Here is a 26,384-nt window from a genome sequence, read left to right on the forward strand (position 1 = left end):
GCCTGATTCCCCAGATGACTCGGGGACCTTTGCTTCCCATGGACACCGAGGGGCCCATTTCTAGGGAGTTGGGAAGGTCTGGATCCGAAGTGGAAAGGCAGAATCTGGCTAATATTAAGGCACGGGCACAGACCCAAGTCACGGTGGCACTCGACTCTTCCATCCAGGGTTGCCCACAGGGCCTTACTCCCCTGCTGCCATTTCCACCCTCATTTCCTTTTACTTGCCCTGCCAGCCCGAGTTTCCTGGCCAGAAGTCATGCAAGTAAAGTGAGGGTGGCCCAGGGCCAGCTGGGGCCTCTGCAGCCTGGGCCTGTTTCCAGGTGCCTGTCTCACTGTTCCCTGTGTAATTGGGAGACCAAGGCCAGGAGAGGGCCCACCACTGACTGTCAGCATGAGGTGGCCAGAAGAGTAGGGAAAAGGTCTCAACTGGCCTCAGGCCTGGGTCTACTCTGGGCACTGCCACAGGCTAGCTGTGTGACCATAAGCAGGCCCCTCTGTGAAGGGGTAGATCAGCAACACCCCACATTACCTAATTGTAGAAATCCCACGTGATTAAGCAAGTTTAGGAAACATTGGATTAGATGATGTTCTGAGATCCCTCCGAATTCTTACATTCTAGAAAGCTGCCTCTCTTCATTGTCCTGCGTGGACCTGGGGAAGGATGAATGAACTGTGGCTGGACTTTTGGCCCAAAGGTCAGAATGGCCTTTAAGTGTCCCTGAGCAGTTCTGGGCCCCTGGGAATTGGGATGAAGACCTAGCTGACTCAGCCCCAACCTGGGAGCAGCGGCTGAAGCCTAGCTAAGCAGAAAATCCTGAGCCTGCAGACCTGGGTCAAAGCAGGCTTTGGGGGGAAGGCTACTTCTCAGCCCTCTGTCTCAGGATGGGCCAGGCCTGGGTCAAAGATGAGGGCCGAGGTCCTTGCCATGGCTGTGGTCTGTGTGGTATTTGTCATGGCGAGGCAGTCACCCCTGAATACACTGGCCTGGTGGGGGGTGGCGGGGGGGCAGTCATCCCTTCAGCTGCTCTGGCTAGGGCCGGAATCTGGACTCTAATTCTCCAGAGAGACAGAAGAGGGGGACAGAGGTCAGCCAGAAAGCCAGGCAGTCGAGATGGGCAACAGTAGAGGGTGTACCAAACAAAAAGAAAAAAGGACCAGGAAACCTCTCTGAGTACTGCCCATAGGGGTCTCAGGGGAGCAGGATGGATTGGAAACAAAATGACAAAAAGCTTTGCTGGAAGACACTTGTCACACTGTATTATGTCTGTGCCCTGAAGGCAGCATCCAGTCTGCCTCATTCACCTTGCCCAGGGCCTCACCCTGGGACTGGCACTGGTGGGGACTCTTGTTGCATGAAAGAAGGAAAGAGGGTAAGCAGGGAACCGAGTGAGCCAGAGCTGAAGAGCTGGGCCAGGACGCTGAAGGCAGTGTCTTTGGCAGGGAGGAGAGTGGAAGAAGAGCCCCAGGCATGGAGGGAGACCTTTGACTTGGATGATGTGGCTGGAGAGCTAGGGGTGACCTGGCCTGCACCTTAGGAGTGGGAGCTGCGAGCTGAGCCAGCCTTGAGATGTGAACCCACTGCTCTTAGGAGGGAAGGGGCAAGGCAGGTTCCAGCAGACCCCACTAACTAGAGCCTGGATTATTGGAGAGAGGGCACCAGTAGAGGGTGGGGCAGAACGACATTCCTACGTGGTCCCTGGATCAGCCTTTTGCTGCTAAAGCTAACCCCCCGCTGCCAGATTCTTTGGGGCAAGGGAGAAGCCAACTGTCTGTGGCTGTAGGGGACAGCCTCTGGATGATCCTCCCAGATCAGTTCCACCAGGTCGTTGGACTGGTGCCGGAGATCCCGGGGCTGCCACTGACAAGTTGGGAACCTGAACACATGACTCAACCTTTCTGAGCCTCACTGTCCTTACCTGTAAAATGGAGAGGATAGTACCAGATAGGGTTGCTGCGATGATTACAGAGACCATGGAATGGAGTGTTTAGGAAATGGCAGAGATTCGTGAGGGGTTTGTGTTTCGGGGCCTTGCTCCTCAAAGTGGGGTCTCGGCAGCAACAGCTCACAGAGAAAATTTGTGAAAAATACAGGTCTCCTCAGTCTAATCTGGATTTTAACAAGATTCCCAGGTGATAAGAATGCACATTCAAGTTGGAGAAACTGCCCTAGGTAGTAACCCCAGCTCTTCATCAGGATCCTGTCTCCTCCGCCCAGGCTGCTACTGCTGCCATGGGGCTGAGCAGCCTTGAATGGGTGAGGAGCTGGGGGAGGCAACTGGGGCACGACACTGAGACATGGGGTAGGGTGGGCTCGCTGTCCTCAAGACATGGCCTCCCCCTGCCCGGGCCCAAGCAGGGGGTTTGTGTGCACCAGTAAGTGTTGCAAAGCCGGCCACAGCTACAGACCAGCCAGAGTGAGGGCTCGGCTGACCCGGATGAGCCAAAGGAAGCCATCCTCCGAAAGACTGGGAGGGGCATCCAAGAACAGGCCAGCCAGCTAAGGGCACTGAGTGGTTACAGGGCAAGGCCAGGGGTGGCAGGAAATGGTGAGCCAGGGGCCAGGGACAGTCCTGATCGACAGCCATCATTGTACATGACCCTGGCTGGCTCACAGCAACAGTGCTGAGACTGGAGAGGGCCTGGGCGCTGCCCTGGTTCCTGCTAGAGGCTGCCTGCCTTCCCCCTACTCAAGCTGGTTGCTATCAAGGCAGGGGAAGGGGAGTGTATGACAAACTCCAGAACTGAGCCTTGACCCTGCCTGTACCCAAGGCAGAGCTGAGGGCAGGCTTGGTGGTAGCAGGAGGGCCTGGGGGAGGTCTAACCCTCACCACCCCCAGTGCCTGCCTTCCCTCCCCTTTGCAAATAACAGGTGAGCCATGAGGGTGGGGGAGGGAGAGCCATTTCCTGAGAAGAGCCCAGGCTGTCTCAGCCCAGGGAGGCCAGTTTGAGGGGCTGCTCCCCCAGGGAGGATGGTGGCAGTGGGGGTCACAGCCGGGCTTGGGAAGTGGGAGCTGTTAAGTTGGGCCCATGGGTGCAGCACCCTCCAAACTGATGTCAGAGCCTGCAGATGAGTCCCGGGAGGAGCGGCCCTGCAGGAAGCGGATGATCTTCTCGATGGTCGCTTCCTGGTACTCGTGGGACCACCTGTGGGCACAGAGGTGGCATGGGTCAGAGGGCTCGGCAGAGGTTGCTGCTGGCAGCTTTGCCCTCGTGCTGCCTCCCTCATCCCTCACTCCCCGGAACCCTGAGGCTCACTTGATGCCATTGAAGGTGAGCACCGCCTGCATGTCCTCAGGCAGGGCCTGGGGCTCGGGCCACTCGAAGCCATCGATGATGGGCACAATGTTCTTGCCACAGCTCAAAGCAGTCACGATCTCCTGGAGGAAGAACAGAGAGGGGCCCCAGAGGTGAGGAGGAAGAGATTCCTGACCTCATCCAAGGACCCTGGGGCCAAGCAGGTGCTGGGAGGGCTATTGGTCCAAGGCTGAGCTCAGGGCAGGACACTGACCTTGAGTCCACCTTAACTTTCCCCTCGCCCCTGCATCCCCATTAATCCCTTATGAGCCCTGACAATTGTACTCCTACTGATTTCTCAAATCCACCCATTGTTCTCTACCTCCACCCCACCACCACCCTGCTCCAACCTCCCATTATTTTTAGCCCCCACCAGGTCTCCCCTCATCCCCCGCCTTTTTTTGTATGTGTGTGGTTTAGGAGAAAGTTTACAGAGCAAATTAGTTTCTCACTGAAAAATGTATACGAAAATTATTTCATGACATTGGTCATAACCCCTACAGGGTGTCAGCACTCCCCCTTTCTACACTGGGTTCCCCGATTCCATCCCTCCAGTTTTCCTGTCCCTTCCTGCCTTCTCATCTTTGCTTTTGGGTAGGCGTTGCCCATTTGGTTGATCTGAGAAGTCATGTTCCTCCTGTGTGTGTTACTGTTTGTTATTTATAGGCCTGTCTAATCTTTGGCTGAAAGGTGAACTTCGGGAATGGCTTCAGTTCTTTGCTCAATGGGTATCTGGGGGCTATAGTCTCGGGGGTTCCTCCAGTGTCTGTCAGACCAATAAGTCTGGTCTTTTTTGTGAATTTGAATTTTGTTCTACATTTTCCTCCTGCTCTGTCCAGGACCTTCTACTGTGATCCCCGTCAGAGCAGTCAGTGGTGGTACCCAGGCAGCATCTAGTTCTGGGCTCAGGCTGGTAGAGGCTGTTGTTCATGTGGTCCATTAGCCTTCTGGATTAATATTTTCCTTGTCTTTGGCTTTCTTCATTCTCCTTTGCTCTGAATGGGATGGAACCAATAGATGTATCTTAGATGGCCTCTTGCAAGCTTTTAGGACCCCAGACACTACTCACCAAAGTAGGATATGGAACATTTTCTTTATGCACGATGTTAGACCAATTGACCTAGATGTCCCCTGAGACCATGGTCCCCAGCCCTCAGCTCCAGTAACTCGGTCCCTCAAGGTATTTGGATGTGTCAAGGAAGCTTCTATGACTGTGCCCCCTTTGTGCTTTATATATATGAATATACATGCTGTACATAAAAATATGTACGTAGAAATATCCACAGCCTCACCTACGTATTGCATGGGTATACGCCTATACGCCCTCCCTCCCCATTGAGCATACGTATCTGCTTCCAAGTTATTTGTTTTTACTGTTGCTGGAGGATCGTATATGCTGTAGTGTTCAATGTGGTTGCCTCTTTTTTTTTTTTTTTTTCCTTGTGTTCCTCTAAGTGTCTTCCTTTGCCTTGGTCAAGTTGTACCGACTTCCCGCGTATTGTGTATTGTCTTTCCCTTCACCTAAGTTAACACTTATCTACTATCTAGTCAGTGATTTCCCCTCCCCAGTCCTCCCCTCTCTTGTAGCCATCAAAGATTGTTTCTTTCTGTATGTAAACCTTTTCTGGAGTTTTTATAATAGTGACCTCATACAGTATTTGTCTTTTTGCAATTGACTTATTTCACTCAGCATAATGCCCTTCAGATTCATCCATGTTGTGCAATGTTCCGCAGGTTCACCATTATTCTTTATTGTTGCACAGTATTCGATTGTGTGTATGTACCATAGTTTGTTTAACCACTCATCTGTTGATGGGCACTTAGGTTGTTTCCATCTTTTTGCTATTGTGAATAATGCTGTAGTGAACATGGGTGTGCATGTATCTGTTTGTGTGAGGGCTCTTGTTTCTCTAGGATATATTCCTAGAAGTAGGATTGCTGGATCATATGGTATTTCTATTTCTTGCTTTTTAAGGAAGCTCCGTATCATTTTCCATAGTGGTTGTACCATTTTATATTCCCATCAGCAGTGTAGGAGAGTTCCAATCTCTCCACAAACTCGCCAGCATTTATTGTTTTCTGAATTTTTGATCAGTGCCGTTCTCGCAGGGGTGAGATGGTGTTTCGTTGTGGTTTTGATTTGCATCTCTCTAATAGGAATAGGAAACCCTGGTGGCGTGATGGTTAAGAGCTATGTCTGCTAACCAAAAGGTCGGCAGTTCAAATCTACCAGGCACTCCTTGGAAACTCTATGGGGCAGTTCTACTCTGCCCTATAGGCTCACTGTGAGTTGGGATCCACTCTACAGCAATGGGTTTGGTTTTGGTTTTTTAATGACTAATAATTGTGAGCATCTCTTCATGTATTTGTTGGCTCCATGAATGTCCTCTTTGGTGAAGTGTCTGCTCATGTTCTTTGCCCATTTTGTGATTGGGTTGCTTGTCTTTTTATTGTTAAGTTGTTGAAGTTTTCTGTATATTTTAGAGATTAGATCTTTATCAGATATTTTGTTGCCAAAGATTTTTTTTCCCAGTCTGTAGGTTCTCTTTTTACTCTCCTGAAAAGTCTTTTGATGAGCATAAGTATTTAATTTTTAGGAGGTCCCAATTATCTAGTTTATCTTCCAGAGTTTCTGCATTTTTAGTTATGCTTGATATTCTATATTTGCCATAAATTAGGGCCCCTAGCATTGTCCCTGTATTTTCTTTCATGAACTATAGTTTTAGGTTTTACATTTAGGTCTTTGATCCATTTCAAGTTAGTTTTTGTGTATGGCATGAGGTATGGATCCTGCTTCATTTTTCTGCAAAGGGATATCCGTTTTTGGTAGCACCATTTGTTGAAGAGATTATCTCTTCTCCATCTAATGGACTTCAGCCTTTGTCAAAGATCAGGTGTCTTTAAGTGGGTGGATTTATTTCTGTTTCATTGGTCTATGTGTCTGTCGTTGTACCAGTACCAGGATGTTTTGGCTACCATAGCTGTATAGTAGGTTCTGAGGTCCAGTAGTGTGAGGCCTACTACTTTGTTCTTCTTTTTCGTTAACGTTTTACTTATCAAGGGGCTCTTTCCTTTCCATAGAAAGTTGGTGATTAACTTTTCCATCTCATTACAGAATGTTGTCAGAATTTGGCTCAGAATTGCATTGTATCTATAGATTGCTTTGGGTAGTAGTGACATTTTCACAATGTTAAGTCTTCCTATCTGTGAGCATGGTATGTTTTTTCCATTTATGAAGGTCTCTTTTGATTTCTTGCAGTAGTGTTTCGTAGTTTTCTTTGTATAAGTCTTTTACATCCCTAGTTAGGTTTATTCCTAAGTATTTTATATTTTGGGGGGCTATTGTAAATGGTATTATTTTCTTGGTTTCCTTTTTGGAGTTCTCATCGTTAGTGTAGAGGAATCCAACTGAAGTTTGTATGTTGATCTCGTACCCTCACTTTGCTGAATCCTTCCATTAGTCCCAGTAGCTTCCTTGTGGATTCTCTGGAATTTTCTATGTATAGGATCATATCATCTGCAAATAGGGATCGTTTTACTTCTTCCTACCCAATTTGGATGCCCTTTATTTTCCTTTCTTGTCTTATTGCTTACACTAGGATTTCCAGTACGATGTGGAACAAGAGTATCCTTGTCTGGTTCCCATTCTCAGGGGGAATGCTTTCAGTCTGTCTCCACTGAGAATAATGTTTGGCTGTTGGTTTTGTGTATATGCTCTGAATTGTGTTGAGGAATTTCCCTTCTATTTCTATTTTGGTGAGAGCTTTCATCAGGAAGGGGCATCGGACCTTATCAGATGCCTTTTCTGCATCGATTGAGATGATCATGTGATTCTTTTTCTGTTTGTTTATTTACATTGATTGATTTCCTAATGTTGAACCATCCTTGCATACCTGGTATGAATCCCACTAGGTCATGATGTATTATTATTATTATTTTTATATGCTGTTGGACTCTATTGGCTAGATTTTGTTGAGAATTTTTGTATCAATTTTCACATTCCCTCATCTACTCTTGCCTCCTCTAATTTGTTCTCCACACTGCCCTTCATCTAGCTAATCTTGGCAAAATGCAAATCTGACCATGTCACCCCCTACTTAAAACTCTTGACGTGGCTCTAAGAATAAAGTCCAAACTCCTTATTGTAGCCCGGAAGGCCCTGGCATGGTTGGCCACAGCCCACATCTCAGATTCCTCTGCCACTGTCCTCCCAGCCACACTGACCTTGCAGCCCCTTAGACTTGCCATCCTTCTTCCCTGCACAGGGCCTTTACACATGCTATTCCTCAGCCTAGAATGCTCTTCCCTGCCCCTTCATCTGGCTAATGCCTATTCATTTTTCTGATCTGAGCTCAATCAACATGTCCCCAGGGAAGTCCTCCCTCACCTCCCTGACCAGGTCAGACCACCCCCTATTATAGGCTCTTATAGCACAGTGTATTCCTGCAGTGCACGCTACAGTTGCAAATTTAAATTAGTTAAGTGGGTAATTTACTTAATATCTATCTTACCCACCAGACATAAGGGCAGGGACCCCTAAACTTACAGCTGGTATCCTGGGGTGGGGGGGTGGGGCATAGAGGGAAATCCTGAATTTGTAGCCAGCAGGTCAGAAGTGAGGGTGTCATGTGGGCTCCCAAACTTGCAGCTCCCAAACAACTAATTTGGCAGCCTGAAGGATGGTGTGCTTTTAACTTGTGAGCTCTGACCTAGTTTCAGGTGGCTAGCATCATCAGAGAAAGAAGTGCTGAATGGGCTGCTGGTGTCAGAACTGAACAGAAAAGTACAAAGTGTGGATTTTTCTTTGAGATTTCCACATCTACCTAGGAGGTATAACTGCAAATTCTGTGGAAAGTGGTCAGAACAGTGCCTAGCATATAACCCGCCCATTGGCGTTGAGTCGATTCCGACCCATAGCATATAGTCAGCAGTTTGAATCACCAGCCCTACGGGGCAGTTCTACTCTGCCCCATAAGGTCGCTATGAGTCGGAATCGACTCTGCAGCAATGGATTTGTTTAGGCATTATTAGGACCCCTGGTGGCGCAGTAGTTAAGAGCTACAGCTGCCAACCATAAGGTTGGTGGTTCAAATCCACCAGCTGCTCCTTGGAAACCCTACGGGGCAGTTCTACCCTGTCCTATAGGGTCCTATGAGTTGGAATTGACGTGAAGGCAACGGGTCTTTTTTTAGCCATTATTATTTCCTGCTCTGTAAAATGTTCTACGGATACAACTTACTATTAATGGATGCTCTGGTAAGTGCTTATTGAATGTTTCTTTTCCTTTCAAGAGGGAACCACAGGGATTGGACTATCCTGAGTGCAGTTCACTTGTGGTTTTCCATATTGATTACCCACTAAATGTGGCTTCGGGAAAAAGAGTTTTAAAATCAGAGGCAATTAAAGCATTAAAAACACCCGAGGAGGGATGACGGAGCCTCTGGGACTAGTCCAAGGCAAAGGCTCCTAGCACCCCATCTGTCTCCTCCTTCCTTTTCATCTGCTGGGAAAAGGATGGGTGCTAAGCACCCTTGTGGAGGGAGACCTCCTGGGAAAAGAACGTGTATAACTTTTTTTGACCCTGATTGGCTTTCTGGGGCACCTCTCCATTTTACGGGTGAGGAGAGGGATGCCCAGTGAGGGGAAGGGACTTCTCCCAAGTCACACACATGCCTGGCCCAGAAGGGGCCAGACCTCTGACTCCAGCCTTCAGATTCCAAATCCAGGGCCACTTCAACCTCTCTGCTGGGCATTTGGATGAATTCTGACCCTGCAGCACTGTATTTGGGAACCTTTAGACATTTGTTTCACCCAGAATGACACAGAACCAACGGCAGCCCAAACCACTCATGGCATCATAGATGCAAAGTCTGCAAGATAATGATTTGTTCAAGATCACTCAGTTAAGAACAGAAACTTGATTAGAGGCAGGTCTTATGGCCTTTTAAACTAGTAGATGTGTTTAATCATTGACTCAACTATATTATAAACTCTTGAAAAGCCTAACTTGGTACCAAGTGCAGTTTTAGACACCAGCAATGCAGTGGTGAACAAGGCAAAGTCTAAGCTATTGCAAAGTTCACACTCCCCTCTCTCTTTCAGAATGCAGTCATCTGCCACCTTCTCTAGGTCATCAGACATGTTCTTCCAGGAGGTCTCCCTGGCCCAGTGCCCCTTCCCCAAACCAGGCCTGGTACTCAGCCCTTCTATATGGACTCTGGAGCTTGACTTTTACCCATTGCCAATCTGTATTGCACCCTAGTGCCAGAGCCTTATTCTTAAAACCCACTGGCTCAGCATCACCCCTCTCATGTGCTCTCTGTTTCCCAGCTTTTTAAGAACAGGATCTCTCCCTGGCTCCAGGCCCTCCATAACCTGTTTCCACAGTTTTTATCCAACAGGTGGCATGCTTGTAAATGTTTAATAACTAGCTCTCTGGGGAAAACCAACCAAACAAAAAGCCAAAACCCTGATTTGTATTGTTTGCCAATTTCCTTGGTGTAAATATTCCCACAGTGGCTGATTTCAAGCTACTCACCTGACTTCACTGAACGTGGAGTTGGAAAGAGATGGGGACAATCAGCTCTGATGGGCCAGCGGGAGCTGAATCCAACCCTTTCAAGTACTCCCTTCTTACCCATTCAGATCTGGGCCATGGAACACAGTGATGGGCCTGGCAAAGAGCATGAGCTTTGGAGTCAGATGAACAGAATTCAAAGCCCAGCCTTTCTGATTTCTACACTAGTAGTGTGGTCGTGGGAAAGTTATTCTACTTTTCTGAGCCTCAGTGTCTTCATCTGTAAGAGGAAGAAAGCAATACCAATGATGCACATAAGCTGTTGCCACGTTTCTTATCCCTACCTTTGTTCCTTCGCTCATGCTGTTCCCTCCGCATGGGATTCCCTCTCCACTTACCTAAATTCCTAAGGCTTTTCTCAAGTTCTGATTCCTTCATGAAGTCTTCTCTGATTATTCCAGCCCTTGATGCTCTCTCCCTTCTTTGTAGTCCTACTACAAGTAAGAGGTTCGCCTCTTGGCCTAGTATTTACACCAAATTATATATGATCTGGAAACCCTGGTGGCGTGGTGGTTTAAGTGCTATGGCTACTAATCAAAGGGTCGGCAGTTCAAATCCACCAGGTGCTCCTTGGAAACTCTATGGGGCAGTTCTACTCTGTCCTATAGGGTCGTTATGAGTCTGAATCGACTCGATGGCACTGTGTTTGGTTTTTTTTGGTTATATGTGATCTAGTCATTCTGGGCATATTTTTGTCTCCCCAGCTGCTTGAAGACAAGGGCCCCATCTCAGTTGGCTACTGCACTCCTCAGCCCTACTCCTAATTCCTACTGACTGATTAATGATTAATAACCTGCAGATGTTATGCAGTGAGGCCCCTATCATGCAAATGCAGTGTGGCCCCAGTCATGACTATGCAATGGAGCCAATAAAGGCTCTGGACATGGAAGCTCCAAGAGTTTCCTGGTTAGTGAAAAACATCAATACACTCGGGAGGGTAGTGCACCCTTTTTGGCACACAGAAGCTTTGCACTGGGAACCCTCCCAGACCTTGCTCCATTCATCTCTTCTTTATGCTGATCCTGATTTGTATCTTTTTGCTATAATACACCTGTAGTTGTAAGTATATAAAAAAAATAACCTGCGAAAGTGACATGGATCCACCCATCCATCTATTCCACAAATGTTCGATAGGTTTCTACTGTATGTCAAGCACTGAAGATACAATGGTGAGTTAAATAGTAGTACTCGAAATAATTAGGGGCCCTGGTGGCAGCATGGTTACACATTTGGCTGCTAACCAAAAGGTCAGCAGTTTGAATCCACCAGCTGCTCCTTAGAAACCCCATGGGGCAGTTCTACTCTGTCCTATAGCATCACTATGAGTCGGAATCAACTTGAAGGCAATGGACTTTTGGGGGTTTATTCATAATAATTATACTAATAATTGCTAGGTGACATAGTGACTAAGAGCTGTGGCTGCTAACCAAAAGGTCAGCAGTTTGAATCCACCAGGTGCTCCCTGGAAACTCTATGGGGCAGTTCTACTCTGTCCTATAGGGTCACTATGAGTTGGAATCGACTCAATGGCAATGGGTTTTTTAAATTATTGAGCAGTTGCCATGTGCCAGACACTCTGCTAAGCACTACACAAACTTTAGTTCTTTTAATCCTTATAACAATATCCTAGGAAGTTAGGACTATTATTATTCCTACTCGCCAGTAAAATACATGAAGTTCATTGGGATTAAGTACCTTGACAAAGGCCAGAGCCAGAATTCAAACTCACAACCTTATACTCTGAACCACCATTTTATTCTGCCTGTCAGATGGCTCCCCTGCCCCTTCTGTTCTCACAGAGCTTATATTTCAAAACATTTTCATCTCTCTCTGACCCTAACAGAGCCCTGGTGGTACAATGGTTAAAAGCTACAGCAGCTAACCAAAAAGGTTGGCAGTTTGAATCTACCAGCTACTCCTTGGAAACCCTATAGGGCAGTTCTACTCCGTCCTATAGGGTTGCTATGAGTTGGAATCCACTTGCTAGCAGTGGATTTCTGACCCTAACAATCCCACAAGGTAAATAGGATGGTAAATTCTCCCCATTTTGCAGATGAGGAGACTGAGACTCAGAAAGCCTAAGTGGCTTGCTAAAGGCACATCACAGAGCTATGGCTCTTGACTTCGAGCTGGGCCAGGGAGATGCTGGGGTGTACAGATGAGACAGGAGAAGGACCCGGTCCCCTAGGCCACAGGCCACTGCTGGGGCCACAAAGGCCCAGGCCAGCACCTACCTTGTGCACCCAGTCCTTACAGTCGTAATCCTGCATGCATTTGTCCAATGCCCCAGCTGACAGCACCAGCACAAAGTTTCGGGCACCCATGACACTCTGGATGAGCTTGTCCTCAAATTTGCCCGCTTCTAGCTTCTCCACATCAATGAAGACACTGAAGCCATGTAGCTGCAGGTGCACCTTCAGGAGGCTGCAAAGAGGTCTCAGGTCACTGCCATGGCCTCGTCCCAAGGCCTTAGGCTGCCCACCTGCCCCTCCTCACCTGGCCAGTTGGGAGCCTGAGTTGCGGCGGTAGCTGATGAAGACATCTGGGGTGTCCCCACTGGGCTTGCAGCCAGTGCAGGGCAGTGGGGAGTGTAGCGTTTCTGGGGTGGAGAAGAGGCAACATGGTGAAGGTGGCTTCTCATCACTCACCATGAGATACATCATCCCTTGGGGACTTAGTCCCATCAGCCCAGCTCCAAAAAGGGTCATGGAAGTGGAGAGATGGGGCCTACAGATACGTTATCCCCATTTTGAAGATGGGGAAACCGAGGCTACAGGAAGGAAGGATGCTGACCATTGGTGAGCCCTTCTCAGGAGGTAGGCTGTGTTTGAGGGGCATTGATATGCCCCTCTAGCCCTCCCTTTCTCTGGATCTCTAGACCTGTACAGCCAGCCACCCAATGGCATTCCAGACTCAACACATCATGAATATCCCCTCATCCCTTAGTCATAGTTTCCCACCAAAGATAGACACCTGGTATCAGCCTCAATTCCTGCCTCTCATTCATTCATTCAACAAATACTTATTAAGTACTTACTATGTGCCAGGCAGTATCCCTATTGTTGGATCAGCAGTGAACGAAACAGACAAATCCTGCCCTCATGGTGCTGTCATTTGGCCTTCAGAGCCAAGCACTGTGCTTTGTGGACTCTATCTACTAAACATCCTGGACTCTGGCCTGGGCCCTTCCTATGTCCATGCCCCCTACTGCAGCCTCCTCATTGGTGTCCTCAAATTCACTTGCCCAGCCTAATCCATTTGCCACAGCTACCAAAGGGGTCTTTCTAAAATCCAAATCTGAACATGTCATTGCCTCCACTTAAAAACTGAATGGCTCCCTACTCCCTATAGAAGGGATTTGTAAGCTATTTCAGCCCTAGGAACCTCCTGTTTAAAAAAAAAAAAAAAACCTTGGTGTTTTTATTGGAAGATACCATATAAAAATGATAAAACCCAACTGCTTTGGTTAAAGCAAAAGACCAAAGGCAAAGGCCAATTCCTTGTACCTGGTAGGTGCTCAGTGCATATTTGTCGAATGAATGGATGAAAGAATAGAATCTCTTTTCTTTTATAGTATTCAGACTGAACACCCACAGACGACATTTGTCTGTTTATGAAGCAGAAAGCCAGGGGTTCAAATCCCAGTTGTCATTTAATGGCTTTTATAACCTTGAACAATTTATTTAAATTCTTTGCATGTAAGTTTCGTCTCTAAAAGTAACATCTACCATGGTGGTTATACCCAAACCCTTATACAGGTCTGTATATTTTTCAAAGTTCCTTGAACTGGACTCTTTCAAGTTCAATTATACCTCTTTTTATCCTTTAAAAAGTTTTTAAAGTTGATTTAAAAAATATTAATGCCCACTGCATAAAATGGATGTACAGATTAATGAGACAATATCCATTAAAATTTAGTACAGTACCTGGCATGTAGTAATTGCCCAATAAACATTAGCTAATCTCTCAGTGGAAACCCTGGTGGCATAGTAGTTAAGAGCTATGGCTGCTAACCAAAAGATCAGCAGTTCAGACCCATCAGGCACTCCTTGGAGAATGTATGGGGCAGCTCTACTCTGTCCTACAGGGTCATTATGAATAGACTCAACGGCAACAAGTTTGATTTTTGTTTTTTTGGTTAATCTCTCAGTAAAAAAGAAGGGTTTGCCAGCACCCTAAAATCTACTATGCCCTCATGAAAGCACCTTCACAACCCATACTGTCAGCTGTTGGTGAATAGGATGAACCCTCTGACTTCCCGCCCCTTCCCCTGTATGCACCCTCCATGCTCTGTCATAGCTCCACACTTTCCTATAGACTGCTCTCTCTCCCTGGAGTGCCCTTACTCCTCACGACTCCTCCCCGCCCCCCAAATCCTTTAAGACTTGCTCAAGTATCCCCTCCTCTTGGAAGTCTATACCTAAGACAGTGCTTCCTCTGGGCTCCCTTAGGGCCAGCTGCCATAGCTCTTTACCTACCTGCCTCACTCACACCTTCCTACCCATCTCAGACTGGGACCTTCTTCAGGGCAGAGTGCAATATATTCACCTTTACATCCCCAGAGCCCCGACCACGCAGCCCATGTGCTCGATAAATGGCCAGAGAGGCTCTGAGGCCCCACCGTGTGTGTCCCCTCACCCCCCAGGGCTGGGGTTGACGGCGGGCTGGGTACCAGCTGGCAGACTGACCTCTGGCGGCCGAGATGATGCGCGCACGGTGCACGCCCAGGCGGATGCCGCAGTCGTCCAGGAGCTGCTGCTCCGACACGCGGTGCAGCAGGGAGCGGTCCAGGCCGCAGCTGACCAGGCCATACGTGTACTGGCGGAAGCGCGGGTCCAGGCTGCCCAGCCAGTCGGCCAGGTTGCTGCGGTCGCACGTCACATAGTTGGCGAAGGTCTTGAGCTCTGTGAGCTCCCTGAAGAACCTGCCGTGGAGGAGAGGACGCTGAGATTCTGACTCAGGACTGGCCCATGGCGCAGTGGGCATTTCGTTAGACTTGGCCAGGGTTGGGCGGGCAGGAGGCTCCTACCTTTTGCGGGTTATGCTGGACTTCATACCCAGGTCGGTCTGGAGCTCCTCCTCCGTGAGCCGCAGAAGCAGATCGCCATCTACCTGTTGCTCCTGAGGGAGGGGGAAGGTGTAAGGAAGGGCTCTCCTCCTCAGCCCTTGGACCCAAACACAAGATGCAAGGGGAGAGAAAGGAAATGACAGAGGGAGGTGGATGGGACCCAGATCAGAGCCGAGTGACCCCGAAAGTGGCTAAGTACAGGCTCTCCATCCACAAATGGCCACCCTGGAGTGGGGCCTGCTGGCCGGGAGGGGGCGCTGTCGCATTAACGGTCCCTTAGCGGCCTTGGGGCCCTCGGAGACGCGCCCACTCAGATTCCAGGGAGGCAGCCGCCGCAGCTCTACCCGGAATCTCTCGCAGTACTGGGAGAAGCCGATCTGCTGCAGCCAGGTCTGGACCTCGGCCTCCTTCCAGCTGGCCACGCAGGGCAGAATGGGCCTCGGCACCTCCTCGCCCACCAGGCGTAATGCGCGCTTGGCCAGCGCCGACGTAGTGCCGTTGGTGGAGTAGGAGACGAGGCGTTTCAGGCTCTGGATGGCACCGATGTCGCTGAACACCTGCAGGGAAGGGAGTAGAGGTCGTCTTGAGTCCACCAATAATTCACCAGCAGCCCTGAAGGTGCCCCTTGTCTCCCCTCATTGATGAAAGCCCCACCATCAGCCCTAACCCTCATCCAATATGTCACCATTTCCTGTGGATTCCCCATCCTGAAGCTCTCTCAGCTCTTGACCAGGCCCTCTTTATCTCTCCCCTTAATAGCGTCCATATGCCCTGGGATAAAGTCTAAGTTCTCAGTAGGCCTCCAGAGTCCTGCACTGTGCAGCCCCTGCCCATGGCTTCCAGGTCACCTCTCCTTCCACTCATTCCCCAGTTGTCTGGCATGCCCCCCTCCCCTTCACCACACACAAACCACCAAGGCTCTCATGCCTTGGCCCATGCTGATCCCAGATCCTTACTTCCTCCCCTGCTTGTGGGGCTCCTACTCATCCACTAGAATCCGAATCGACTTAGCACCTCCTCCATGCAGCCTGCTTTGGTTCCCCCCATAGCTTGTCCACACCTCCAATTAGCACTTGCACCACACTCTGAAAGCCACTGTCATTAGCTGATAATGTAACTTCCACTGGACTATAAACTGAAGTCCTGTCTTAGTCATGGTGGAAGCTCTGTACCTGGCATGCCGCTCATTATGTCTGGGTCGAACTGCACTCACTTGGCATTGCTGGAAAAGGGGGTGCCAGAGCTGGTGATCATGGCTGCTGCCCAGACCAAGTCCTTGGGGTCTTCATTCCCTACTTTCCTTCAAATCCCTTCTCCCAAAGCAGAATGACCTGCTTTGTGAGGCAAGTCCACCCCTGGCCTAACTCTGGGGCACAGAGAGGAGAATCAGGGGCTCCTAGAGCATCAGACTTTGGAAGAGGCCTCAGAGACCCCCCTATTGCAGTTTAGGGTCTCTTCTTGATCTGTGGGGGCACACTCGATAGGCAACAATCATTGTAAGACACACTGCACTGAGCGCCCCCAGATGACATCTGTGGTACAGAGTGAGCCATAGGGTGTACACCACTCCCTGTGTACCAGCTGTCACCAACTCCCAACACTCCCAGAGGAATGCAAAGGAGGGAGGGTGACATTCTTACAGATGGAATCTTGAATCTGTAGTATTTATAAAACAAAAAAAGCACTCACTGATTTTAATTAACTATTATTAGTCCCACGTCCAGGGTAAGAAGGACTGCTGCTGTTGTCCAACTCCAATTTTCCGAGAATGAAAATGAGGCACTGTGAAGCCCACAGAGGGGAAGCCAAGGGCCCAAGGCCACACGGCTCATTAAAGTAAAGGCAAAGGCTGTGGATCAGGCCCTGAGCATGGAGGCCCCTTGGAACTTGGGTGAGGCTTACCTGGCTGACACACAGATGTCCTGCCCCCAAGCTTTTCTTTCTCTCTCCAACTACCATCTCCTTTTGGGACTCCAGGCCCAAACAACAAAACTGCCCACTGGAGCTCTCCAACTGGGCATCTTTCAGGCACTTCAAACTCAATCTGTCTCACTAAACTCAACTCATTGTCTTCGCCTCCCCACTCCAGCATGTGCCTCACCCAGTTCATCTTATTTCAGTATCAGGTGCCATTATCCACTGGGTTGTCTAAGTCCAAAGACAAGAATCACCCTCAGCAACTCCCTCTGCTTCAGCTAGCCACCCACCAAGTCCTAAATCCAGCCCTTTAACACCTCATGAATCTGTCTGCTTCTCTCTGCCTCTGCTGTCATGTCATAGTCCTTGACAGTGGTCCCCCTGTCATAGCCTCTTAACTGGCCCCCTTGCCTCCAATCTCATCCTTGCCAACCCTTTCTCCATCCAGCAGCCAGGATGATGTTTGTAAAGCACAAATGCCCCTTGCTTTAAAATTTCTCAGTGGTCTCCTCTTGCCCCAAAGACCAAGTTCAAACTGCTGGTCTTGCCTTCAAGCCAGAATGACTAGGCCCCTCATCCCTCATTTTCCCTTCACCTAACTCTTACGTGTACTTCAGGTCCCAGTTGAATGTCACTTCATCTGGGAAGCCTTCCCAGACGCTCTCTAACCTTCCATCCATCAGACCCCATACCCACACCCACCTTGGTCTTGCCCTGAAGGCTCTTGATGGCAGCCTCAGCGCAGAGGTAGAAAGCGCCGATGCACTGCGCCTCCAAGCGCGACGAGTCGAGCAGTGGCACGAGGCGCTGCAGGTCGTCGGGTCCGCGGCCCTGGCTTGTGTCGCTGGCGTCCACGAGGCAGCGGGCGAAGCGGCCCGGGTCCAGTGAGGCCACAAGCGGCTCCACGAGCGCCAGTGTGCCGGAGCGCTCTACCTCGCGCTCCACCTCCTTGTTGGTTGCCAGCACCGCCACCGCGAGGCAGGCGTGCAGTCGCAGCAGCTCGTCTTCCTTGGAAAAGGCGAGCGGGAAGAGCCACTCTGCGGCGCGTTTCTCCACCATGCGCCGCTGCGCCACTGCGCCGCCGTGCATTGCGCAGTTGGCCAGAGCCAGCGCACAGTGGCGCAGCAGCGCCGGGTCTGTGCGGCGGCACCAGAACAGTACGGCGTCCAGGCCGCCGGCCGCCACCAACCGCTGGCACGTCTCCTCCGAGTGCTTGAACATGTGCTCCAAGATGCCTGCCACGCTGCGCGCCAGCTCCACCGGCTCGCGCTCCTTCGCCAGGTTCAGAATCACACCCAGCCCGATGCGCGCCACACGGTCGCTGCCAGGAAAAAGTGGGAGGAGGGAAGGCGCGGAGTTGCCAGGGCCTGCGGGGCTTGGCTTGCCTCCCTGGGGGGCCATGGCCTGATCACTTACCCTCTCTGGGGCTCGCTAGTGTCATATGAGGCTTGGGGAAAAGCGTTACCCTCCTTGCAGCAGTCCCACTCTTAACCTCTTGCCTGGGATACCAGACTTCTGGAGGGGGGGGCGGAGAAGAACAGAGGGGAGCACTTACCCCCGGGCGCAAGTCCAGGAAGGCGCCAGACTAGGCACGCAATGACTTTCCAAGGCACCACAAATATAAAAGGTGTCTGATTAAGGCAGCCAGACAAGAGGGTGTTTCTGCTGACATGCTGCTATCAAAGTCTATTCCTCTTGAAATTGGGGGGGGGGGGGTGCAATTTAGAGATTGCTTCTGGGCGCTCATTACCCTGACTTGGCCTCTGGACTTCTCTGATTATAAACAAGCTCCATCCTGGCCACGCCAGTCATCTCCTCTCTCTCCCCTTCCCTTAAAAGGCAGTGTGTAGTGGTTAACAGTCCAGCTCTAAAGCAGACTACTTACCTGGGTCCTGGTTTCTTCTATGCCACTTTGTAGCTGTGGGGCCTTGGGCACCTTCCTTTATCTCTGTACCTCATTTTCCTCATCACATAAATGGGATATAGCAGTGCCTACTTCTCTGGGTTATGTGAGAACTAATGAGGTTATCCATGCAAAGTACTTGGCACAGTGCCTGGCACATAGTAAAGACTCAATAAAAGTTAACTCCTTAATATCAGTTGAAGCTTTTCTTCACTCCATGCTGTATAACTGGCGGGGGGCAGGGGGAGGTATTCATTCATTCATCAGACATTTATTTAAGACCTACTGTGTGCCAGGCACTGCATTAGAGGCTTGAGTTAAACAGTGACTAAGACTACCTGGAGCTTATACTCAGTTTAAGCAGACAGACAATAAGCTAGTAAACAGTGAATGAACAAGATAATAGTGATATGGTCATGATGACACCAAAACTGTGTGATGTAATGGGGAGTGCTTCGGTGGAGGGACGTGTCTGAGCAGGTGACATCTGAGAGCTGTCAAGAGAGACCCCTGCCTACAAGTATCTGGGAGGACAGCATGACAGGCAAAGAGAATAGCCAGGCCAGAGGCCCTGAGGGCTGATGAGCTCAGCATGTTTGAGGAATAGAAATAAGGCAGGAGATATCTGCAATGTCTAAAGCCAACAAAGAAAAACAATAAAATCAACAAGAAGTTACTATATAGAATATATAAATAGTCAAATCATCACGAAAAAGAAAGGAAATGCAATGGAAAATGGGCAAAGGACATATTAAGCAATTTACAAATGAGGAAATACAACATGCTAACAAGCAAATAAAGAGATGCTCTAACTCATCAGCAATCAGAGAAACGAAAATTAAAACAACAACTGTCACTTTACACTTCTTAGAGTGGTACAAATTAGAAGCCGGATAATATGAAGGGCTGAGGAGGTGTTGAAATATGGGCGCCTTGAAGCATGGTGGGCGGAGGGGCAGTCTGGGACAGTCAATCAGGAAACAGGATGGGACTAGTCGGTGAAATTAAGGATACACACATCCTATGGGCTAGGAACTGGGGCTCTCACACAGTCTGATGCAATGGATGGCTTTTGCATGGCCTTTCTCGCCATGCTGTTGTAACTCCCATGCAAGTGATTGGGCAGAACTCTACAAATAAGTTAATTGTGGCCTATCAAAGGGATTGGTCAGTTTTGCCATCTCACTAGGCTTAAAACGAGCCATCCCAGAGGTGGGAAAGAGGATCTCGCCACCACCAAAAAAGACTAGCCAGGAGTAGAGCCTATCCTTTGGACCTGGGATCCCTACACTAAGAAGATCCTAGAACCAGGAGGTAGAGAGAGAGAGAGAGAGAGAGAGAGCTGTAACACTTAAGATGGCAAGAACCAGTGGCAGAGAAACGATGGCAGGAGAGACTGGCAGGAGGCGGCGCAGTGGGCTTCCTGGCCCATGGAGCAAGAAAGCTGAGTGCCTTTGGGCAGGAGACTTGCTGGCAGAGTAGGGCGTGTCTGGGCACTTGGAGCTAGGTTTGCCCACCCACAAGGCTAGAGCTGAGTGCCCTCCAGCTAAGGCTTACTGGCAGAGTGCAGTGCCTCGGGGCACTTACCGACAAAGCTAAAAGAGCTTTGTAACACTTGCCCAAGCAGGGTAGAAGCCAAGGGGCCGAAAGAGAGTCGACTGAGAAGAGGCTGTCCTGCTGGAACAACTGTACCCTGAGTGTTCCTGAACCTGAATTGTAGCCTGTTACTTCCCTAATAAACCCCATAATTTTGAGTATTGCCTGTGAGCTCTGTGTGGCCATGGCAATGAATTTTTAAACCCAGCAGAGAAGTAGAGAGTGTCCTGGGAAGGACAATTGTTGTCAGAATTGGTAAAGATGGCGGAGAGAGGAGGCATGTCTGACCTTCACCTCATAGGAATCAGCCTTGGGTTGTTGGTCTTGATTCTGCTTCCCCCTTGTGAAGTTAGAGGTGGTCAGAAGCTGCCCTCATGCCATTTTTACACACAGCTCCCCAGGGGAGGTGGACGAGGATATTCATGAGAGTGTTATTTATGATGTGGGGAAGTTGGAAGCAAGCTGGGAGAGTGGAGAGGTGGCATGGGCATGTGCCCACCCTGGGGGATTATTGAACATTTATGAGTGACTGAGTAGATGATTACACAGTAACATGAATGACCTTAAAAACATAACCCTGAACGGAAAAAAGTGAGAAACAGAAAGTGCTATATAACATTGAACGCACACACACAAAACAATAAAGATTTTGCAAAACACAGATAAAAAGATACACATTAATACATTGGAATGGTTTCCTACTGGGCTCGTTCAGAAAGATGGTGGGAGCATTAGTCAGGGAGAGAAGGGGAGATGGCATTCCAGGCATGGATGTGCAAAGGCTCGGAGGTGTCTGAGAGCTGGTGCACTTGGGAAACTGCCCATGCTTCAGTCTGGCTGAGGGGAAGGGCTCGAGGGGAAAGTGAGGAAAGAGGAGATCAGTCTCGGAGGCCCTTGGGCCACTTCAAGGCATTGCTTTATCTTGATGACAAATGAGGAGTCACTGAAAGGCTTTGGGAAGAGGAGTGGCCTGGTCATATGCGGGTTTTTGGACACTCACTCTGGCAGCTGGTGGGTGGACAGGCCAAAGGAGGAGAGCTTGGAGGCCAGCAGACTCAAACTCTGAGCAGAGACGAAGGTTTACCGTCTCCCTGACCTCCATAAGCGATGTCCTCCACAGGTGAGGCAGCCCCCAGGGACTTAGAGACCCACCCAGCCACAGAGTCCTCATTCAGCTGGCACTGCAGTGGCCACGGTGCCTGCGACTTTGGGTCTACTGCAGGGCCTATCTGAGCACAGAACACATCGTAAGACCAGGGCTGGTTTGCTGACTTGATCATTCAGCTCCAAAGGAGCGAACGTATACTCGTCATCCATTCCAGTTCTGGCCCTCTTGGGCAGCCAGAACTGTAGTTGTTCCTTTTATAAATGAGAACACTGAAGATCCGAGAGCTTATGTGACTTGCCTTGGGTCACACAGCTAGTGAGAGGCACAGCTGGGAGTCGAACCCAGGTCTCCAGAGCCCAAGATCCTTTCTCCTCACTTTGACATTCCAAAACAATCTGGCTATACAAACTCCTAGAATATCAGAGCCTGGATGTGCTAAAGAAATCAGCGAATCCAACACCTTTGTTTTCAGAAGACTTAACTGAGGCCTGGTGAAAGGAAGGGTTTGCTCAGGAACGTTGGTTCGGAGCTAGGACTTCATTCTGAGTCTCTTGCTCTCCTCCCTCAGCCCTTGCCTTTCCCTATGCACCTGGTCCCTCCAGAGTTGAACTATGTGCTATTTTCTCAGCTTTTAATTCTTCTGCAGCCCAAGAGGCTGAGGACCTGGTGGAAGGGGCACACACTTTGGAGTCACACAAGCTTGGGTTCAAATCCCTGCTCCAAAGGAGGGGAAAACCGTGCATATATATCAAAAACAAACAAACAAATCAGTTGCCATCAAGTGGATTCTAACTGTTGGCATGGTGGACACATGGGTGGAAGAATCTTTTTTAAGAGGATGGAAAAGGTTTTATAAACCTAAGTTCTCAGCATGTCATCATCCCCCCCCCCCCCCCGCCCCTTCTCTCGGCATTTTGATCCCGGCCCTCTATGCTCTGTCCTTGGTTCTGAAGCAATGGGGCAAAAGCACATTGTTTCTTGGGACAAAAAAAAAACGAAAACACACGCCATTGCCATAGAGTCGATTCTGACTCATAGCGACCCTAGAGAACAGACAGAACAGAGTAGAACTGCCCCATAGGGTTTCCAAGGCTGTAAATCTTTACGGACGCAGACTGCCACATCTTTCTCCCGAGGAGCAGCTAGTGAGTTGGCAGCGACGACCTATCGCTTAACAGTTGAACGCTTAACCACCAACTCGTTGCGGTCGGGTGGATTATAATAGTGACCCTATAGGACACTGTAGAACTGCCCCATAGGGTTTCCAAGGAGCAGCTGGGGGATTCCAAATGCTGACCTTTTTGTTAGCAGCCAGGGCTCCATTACTTAACCACCGGTAATTCTGAATTAGGTAAGGATTGTCATTTTTTTTTTTTTTTTTTACTTTGAAAAACGTCAACTCTGCATCTTGTGGCCTTTTTCTTCCTACGGTGCTGGCTGCACCCACTACCCAAGTGTTCTAGTCATAGCCCCAACCCCATAGGACCAAGCACACAGGACATGCACCTCAACCTGGGTCCCACCACACCCAGTGGAGCACCCACTCCACTTGCTAGACCTCGAAATTCTTTGCACCCGATGTTAAATGAGAGGTTGATGACTAGCACACTCCTAACTTGGCCTCCCAACTGAAATTGCTTCATTTACATATTTTTGGACTTGTATCGTTCCACCAATCACAAGGTTATTTTTCATTTTGAAAATGTCAAGGAATTGTGCTCCTACCCCATTCTCATCTCATCATGCAGTGTGAGAACTGAACGAACTGAACAGAACCCTTCTAGCCTGAAGGACCCGAGAATTCAGCGTGAGACTGGAGTGTGACAGCCTGATCTGCCCTGGCATCAGAGGGAGGGAAAGCGAGTCCTCAGGGGTCTTCTATTCCATGGGTGATCCCAAGAGGCAGGCAAGGGAGTGGCAACCAGACCTCAGTTTGAGCCCACTTTACTGAGTCTCTGAGAGATGCAAACAGTTAACAGGCTGCTAACTGAAAGGTTGGAGTCCACCAAGAGGTGCCTCAGAAGAAAGGTCTGGCAATCTACTTCTGAAAAATCATTGAAAACTTTATGGAGTGTAGTTCTACTCTGACACACATGGGGTCACCACGAGTTGGGGTCAACTCAACGGCAACTGGCTTGGTTTTGGTACAGTATCTTGGCACTACTTAGGGCGGGGCAGAAAACACATACTCTGTTTTGTTGAGCCTAGCTCTGGGCCTCAGTTTCCTCTTCCCTCACCCATTCGTCCCAGCAGAAATCTTGTTTCTTATTAGCCGTTACAGAATGAGATCATGTCTGGTCTGTGACATGTACCAGAATGAAGGAGGAGGAAGCAGGAGGTGAATTGGGGATGATGTGAGCGGGTGAGTAACCCTTGGGCCAGTACTCATTTCAGCCTCGGGAGAGGGCAGAGGGGAGGGTCTTCTACCTTCTCACCCATCTGAGCATCGTGTTTCCTTCCCCTCCCAGTGGGGGTACTATGGGTGGAGGAGGAGAGAGAGTAGCACAGAAAGGCACCCAGGACCATGTATAGGAGGGTTGTGGGTTTACAAGGGCATTGGCAGTAGACTGCTATCTCGATCCATTGGGACAGGTAGGGACCTACTCCAGTCTTCTTCTTCCTGTCCCCAGCCCCCAGCTCGCTCGCCCTGGGAGTGAATCCTGGCTGCAGCGTTAGTTCATTCTGTGATGCTGAGCGAGTCACTAAACTTTCGAGCCTCAGTTTTCTCATCTGTAAAATGGGCACGCTGACCTCTAACGTGCAGGGCTGTAGTAAGGTAAAGGAAGTCAAAGGACTAAGTACAATGCAAGGCATACGGGAGACCCAGGCGCCCGACCACCCTTGCCGCTCCCACACCCCGCGGTGCCGTCCCCCAGTCCAGCGCCCTCACCGGTTCTCGGCTACCAGGATCTGCTCCAGCAGACGCGCGGCCTGCACGCGCGTTTCCAGCTCGGGCGCCTGCAGTAGCCTCAGCAGCAGGTCGAGGCCACCGTCCAGGCGGATGGCGTCGCACAGGCCTTGGGCCACCTCGCGGCCCATGGCAGGCAGCAGCCAGGCCTCCTCCACCAGCTGGAAGACTTCGGCCAGGCCCTCACCCACGGCCCGCACGCCGCCCGCCTGCTTCAGCGCGGACAGCGCCTGCTGCAGCTCCGGGAGAGCGCGCTCCAGGGCGCTCTGCACCTCCGCGCCCACCCCAGGCGACACCTCGCGGGGTCCGCGGCCGCCCGCGGCCCACCATGGGCCCGCGCCGTCGACCCCGTCCGGCCCTGGCACAGCCAACCGCTCGGTTCCCGGTGGTGGCCCCGACATGGCGAAAAAGCGACACAGCTTGTAGGCGGAGAAAAGCAGCGTCAGGACCATGGGCGCGGGGCTGCCGGGGACATCCCCGGTCTGGAAGGGCGGGGTGGAGCTGGGAAACCCGGAACCTCGGGGGAAGAGGGATCTCAGAGCAGACCAAGAGGAAGAAGATGCAGGAGAAGAAGAGGGGTGGAGAGAGGGGTACCAGGCAAGAGCGCTGGCCAGAAGTTTGGTGGTGGTGGGGGGTGGTGAGCGCAGGCTCGGGGCGGAGAGGTTGGGGAAGGAGATGCAGGCCCAGACCCAAACGGTGGGCGGAAAGAGGGAGCGCGGAGGCGAGGGATGGACCCAAATGTTGGAGGAAGCTGCGGCCGCAACAAAGCTCCGCTGGGCTCAGGCTCCAGTTCGGCCAGGCTGCGGGTACCTCTGCAGCTGCCCCGCCCCTAAGAAGCCGCGGACGCGGGCCGAAGCCCCACCCCTCGACTCGTCGAACTCCTCCTCCTCAGCCGGCCCAGCCACGCCCCCGCAACGGCCCCAGCCACGCCCATACTCGGGCCAGGCCTCTTCCCGCTACCGCATCGGCAACCCCCATGCTGGAGGCAGGGGGAGGGAGGTGAGAGGGAAAGGACTGCTGGTTTCCCCCTGACTCTGAACCGTGGGATAACACAGCTGAGTGTGCCTCTTTCCTTGTTAGCTGCCCTGGAGTTGCCCCCACTCATGACGACCGTCTTGTGTGTTACAGAATAGAACTGCTCTCGGGTCGCTATGAGTCGGAATCGACTCCACGGCAATGGGTTTGGGTTTTGGCTTATGAGTGGTGCAAGCAGTTTGCAATCAGCTGCTAACGTAAAGTTGTCGGTTCAAACGGCTCCATGGAAGAAAGGCCTGGCAAACTGCTTCTGTAAAGATTATATCCAAGAAAACCCTATGGAGCAACTCTGCTTTGTAAGACATGAATCAGAATAGACTCCACAGGAATGAGCTCCGGTGTTTTAGATAATCTTTAAGGAAGCGATTTGCCAGGACTTTCTTTTGCAGAGGCGCTGGGTGGATTTCAGCTGACAACCTATAGGTTAGCCGCCAATCAAAAGCTGCTTGTGCCACCCAGGCGCCTCTTCCCTTACTAGTGGTTACCAAAAACCGCATCCGTCGCCTTGAGTGGCATCTGAGTTACAGAGACCCCATGTGCTTCACAGTAGAACTGTGCTCCATCGGGCTTTCAAGCCTGTGACCTTTTGGAAGCAGATTACCAGGCCTTTCCCTAGGGCACCTCTAGGTGGGTTTCCATGGCCAACCTTTCGGTTAGCGGTCAAGCAGTTAACCATTTGTGCCACCCAGGGACTCCTACTAGTGGTTACAGCAATCATTGTAATGACTGTACAATGGCTTTTTACACATATTTCTCAGTTAGGACTCATAACATCCCTACAGGGTAGGGTTAACGTTCCAATTTTACAGCTGAAGTGACTGAGGCCCATAGAGAAGACAGTGTCCAAAGTCACCCTCACCTCTGATTACAGAACAGAAAAGGTCAGCTGGAAGCTCTGGGGATCACTTCCTCCAGGTGGTAGGAGGATCTCAGGAGGCCTGTGGACCTTCTGAAATTATGCACAAAATCAGACATT

At 50.2% G+C, this 26,384-nt stretch overlaps 1 protein-coding gene across 3 annotated transcripts; it reads right to left on the reverse strand.

The window, feature by feature from the left end:
- Positions 1-1,218: 1,218 nt before the first annotated feature.
- SARM1 (sterile alpha and TIR motif containing 1) lies at positions 1,219-25,184 on the reverse strand. Of its 3 annotated transcripts, none has more exons than XM_049860006.1 (9): positions 24,356-25,181; positions 17,561-18,179; positions 15,286-15,498; positions 14,903-14,994; positions 14,562-14,797; positions 12,370-12,472; positions 12,108-12,297; positions 3,258-3,379; positions 1,219-3,146 (listed from the first exon to the last, which is right to left on the reverse strand). In XM_049860006.1, the coding sequence occupies exons 1-9, from the start codon at positions 24,823-24,825 to the stop codon at positions 3,017-3,019; spliced, it is 2,175 nt and encodes a 724-aa protein (XP_049715963.1). In that variant the 5' UTR covers positions 24,826-25,181; the 3' UTR covers positions 1,219-3,016. The 3 variants fall into 3 exon arrangements, with proteins under 3 accessions (XP_049715963.1, XP_049715965.1, XP_049715964.1); XM_049860008.1 differs by lacking the exon at positions 1,219-3,146 and adding an exon at positions 9,835-9,969 and having other exon boundaries at positions 3,299-3,379; positions 24,356-25,184; XM_049860007.1 differs by lacking the exons at positions 1,219-3,146; positions 3,258-3,379 and adding an exon at positions 7,864-9,969 and having other exon boundaries at positions 24,356-25,184.
- Positions 25,185-26,384: the final 1,200 nt, after the last annotated feature.

The sequence above is a fragment of the Elephas maximus genome, chromosome 19 (genome assembly GCF_024166365.1).
Source record: "Elephas maximus indicus isolate mEleMax1 chromosome 19, mEleMax1 primary haplotype, whole genome shotgun sequence".
In the NCBI taxonomy this organism is placed as follows: Eukaryota; Metazoa; Chordata; class Mammalia; order Proboscidea; family Elephantidae; genus Elephas; species Elephas maximus.